The 3,158-nt window shown below is 49.7% G+C and overlaps 2 protein-coding genes across 2 annotated transcripts in view; one reads left to right on the top strand and one right to left on the bottom strand.

Annotated features, from left to right (window-relative positions):
- Tspear (thrombospondin type laminin G domain and EAR repeats) overlaps window positions 1-3,158 on the bottom strand; it is a 160,086-nt gene that overhangs the window by 79,007 nt on the left and 77,921 nt on the right. The gene's annotated exons all lie outside the window — the stretch shown is intronic.
- LOC129676593 (keratin-associated protein 10-8-like) overlaps window positions 2,631-3,158 on the top strand; it is a 21,010-nt gene continuing 20,482 nt past the window's right edge. Inside the window, exon 1 of the mRNA XM_055607009.1 lies at window positions 2,631-2,987. Within this exon, the coding sequence (XP_055462984.1) occupies window positions 2,631-2,987 (357 nt within the window). The remainder of the gene's footprint in view (window positions 2,988-3,158) is intronic.

The following is a 3,158-nucleotide window of genomic DNA, read 5'->3' as shown; positions in this document are numbered from 1 at the left end:
TCTGTCTGTCTGTCTGTCTCTCTGTCTGTCTGTCTGTCTGTCTGTCTCTCTGTCTGTCTGTCTGTCTCTCTCTCTGTCTGTCTGTCTGTCTCTCTGTCTGTCTGTCTGTCTGTCTGTCTGTCTTGGAGATATACTTCCTCCGTGTAGCCTTGACTGTGTTGGAATTCTGTAAATCAGGCCAACCTCATAGACTTTACAGATCCCCCCTGCCTCTGCCTCCCAAGTGCTGGGGTTAAAAGTATGCACCACCACACCACAGCTTGGGAGACTTTTAAGTTTTAAAGCAATCTGGAATACAGAGATCAACGCAGGAGGTGTCACACTGCTCTGTCTCAAACTGTACAACAGTTATAAATACCAAAAGCAGCATGGTGCCAGCAAAGAAGTAGACGTGGAGACTAGAGAAATAGAAGACCAAGTTATAGGGGAGAAAGAGAGAGAGAGAGAGAGAGAGAGAGAGAGAGAGAGAGAGAGGTACCAAAGTGCTTTCCTCACACGCATGACCTGAGCAGATTCCCAGCACTCAGGTGACAGCTGAGCACAGCAGCGAGCATCTTCACCCTCAGCACTGCGGTGGTAGTCAGGAGGATCACTGGAGCTCACTGGCTAGCCACTCTAGCTGAATTGGTGAGATTTAGATTTAGTGAGAGACACTGCCTCAGAAAAAATAAGGTGGAGAGTAATAAAGGAAGGTACTCAATGCTAAATTCTAGCCCCGCTCCCTCAACTAAAAAAAAAGGTGCTAAAGTATCTCTGGGGAAAGATAGCCTTTCAACAAATGGCACTAGGAGAACTGGATTGTAGTACTTGCCATGGAATACTAGACTAAAACCCCTGCGTCTGTTCCCAAAAAAGCCCCCAAAGGATGTGTTCTACCAAGACAAGGGCATCAGTGCAGAAAGAGATCACAAGAAGCCGTCACTGAAGAAAAATAAAGAAAACGCCAAAGAAATAATGAGGGGAACACAGGATAACAGCACAACGCCAGTGCTGAGGGAGGGAAAAGGGCTGAGAGCGCCCAGTGCTGGGTGATGGGGGGGGGGAAGAGGAGGACAGAAGGGGGCATGGGGTGAGAGATGTGAGAGATACCAGGGCTGAGGGATGCTCAGTTCAGCCAGTCCTGTGAATTCAGAGTCCTGGAAGCGATAATTACAAGAAACGATGCAATCAGTTACTGGAGTAACTGCCATCAGTCCTCAGGGCTTGGGGACACTTAGGGGACAGACTGGGAAGATGTAATGATTGGAGTACAGAAAAACAAAAACAAACAGAAGTGACCAACTCCAAGAGGGAAAAAACAAAACCAGAATGCATATGAATACAGAGATTAACCTGTCCACCCTACACAGAAACACTCAACGAAGATAATACTGAGATAGACGTGAAATAAAATAACACCGAACAGTAAAGGGCTGGTGCCCTGATTTAAGGGCACAGGGAGCCAATGCTGCCTTCAGGATGGGAGGGGGGGCGCTTAAGGAGGTGAGACAAGAGAATGCTGCCCTCCACGGTAGGAAATTGGGTCATATCTAAAGACAACACTCAAACAACAACTACAACAGCCCACAGAATAAGTGTGTTATTTTAATAAGTGATTGTGCAACAAAGAATCTGTGGGACCCACTGTTGAGTCTGTGGGACAGAGAACAGGGACCCCTGAATCTGTGTGGTGTAGATAAGGCGAGGTGTAGATAAGCCATCAGTAGGAACAGAGCGGCCTATATAGCAAGAATTTTGGAATCTCGGTTTCTTTAAAAACACAGAATATAAGAGTATGTTTTCATTTTAGTCCCAGGTGTGGGGATATGGGCCTGCTTCATAGCAGCTGACTGTGGTTTGCCTCGTGCTCTAGCAGAGTTCTAGCAGTGGTTTTGCCAGCTGCAGATTGTTTCTGCGAGTGCGTGACCGTTGGAATTCTGGTGACATTTCAGAGGGTACATAAATGCTAGGGCCCCGAGAGGCATGGCGGGTTGTCCGGTTGTTGTTGGTTGGTTGTTGGTTATAGTTTGTTAAAGTAGTCATGTGCAAAGAAGAAATTAGATATCCTGACGGTGAAGATCAAACTTGCCCCAAGGAACTTGACTCCCCCTAATCAGCAGGATGTAATCTAACGATAACTTTGCCCCCTTTATCTCTCTCTCTTTTTTTTTTTCTTTCATATCTAGTGTTAGGGGGTTGAAAGGGAAGAAGGGAAAGGACGAAGAGGGGTTGAAGAGAAAGGAACCCATAAAGCAGCAAACACTGGCTTACAGGCCTACAGCATGGAGACAGCAAGACACTGGGCCGGAGGGAACCATGCCTGATGGAGCTTGTGCTCCTGAGGACAATGTGAAAGGCAGCAGCGGGAGTTCACAGGTACCAGCTCCACCCAGCCGTGCTGTCTCATGATCACTTCCAGGATAAGGATGTGACCTGGCCCTGCTATGACACACGGTCCCGATCGTAAACTGCCTGTGTTGTCTGAAAGCAAGATGAACAACAAGGAAAAGAAAGATGGCCACACTCATAAGGAAACATACACAGGAGACACATAAAAACCCCAGGGCCAGGCACCTCACACACACAAACACACATTCACTCAAACTCACACCCACACTCACACAAGCACCCTTCCTGGTCCAACCCCGACCATGGCTGACGCCTGCTGCACAAGGACCTGTGTGATTGCTGCATCCACCACATCTGTATGTTCTAACCGGAGCTGTGGCAGTCGCATATGCTCGCCCAGCATCTGCAACACTGCCTCCTGGCAGGCAGACAATTGCCAAGAGAGCTACTGTGAGCCCCCGTGCTGTGCCCCTAGCTGCTGTGCCACGACTCCATGCCTCATCTGCACCCCAATGAGCTGTGTGTCCAGCCCCTGCTGCCAGTCTGGCTGCAGCAGCTGCTGCGCACCCCCATGCTGCCAGCAGTCTAGCTGCCAGCCAGCTTGCTGCACCTGCTCCCCCTGCCAGCCATCCTGCTGTGTGACTTTTTGCTGCAAGCCTGTCTGCTGCACACCCATCTGCTCTGGCTCCTCCTCATGCTGCCAGCAGTCTAGCTGCCAGCCCTCATGCTGCCAGCCCTCATGCTGCCAGCCCTCATGCTGCCAGTCATCCTGCTGTGTGACTCTCTGCTGCAAGCCTGTCTGCTGCACACCCATCTGCTCTGGCTCCTCC

This window comes from Psammomys obesus, unplaced genomic scaffold, assembly GCF_907164565.1.
Source record: "Psammomys obesus unplaced genomic scaffold, mPsaObe1.curated_primary_1811, whole genome shotgun sequence".
Taxonomy (NCBI): Eukaryota; Metazoa; Chordata; class Mammalia; order Rodentia; family Muridae; genus Psammomys; species Psammomys obesus.
The sequence above is the reverse complement of the archived record's forward strand: the minus strand, read 5'-3'. Positions and strand labels throughout refer to the sequence as shown.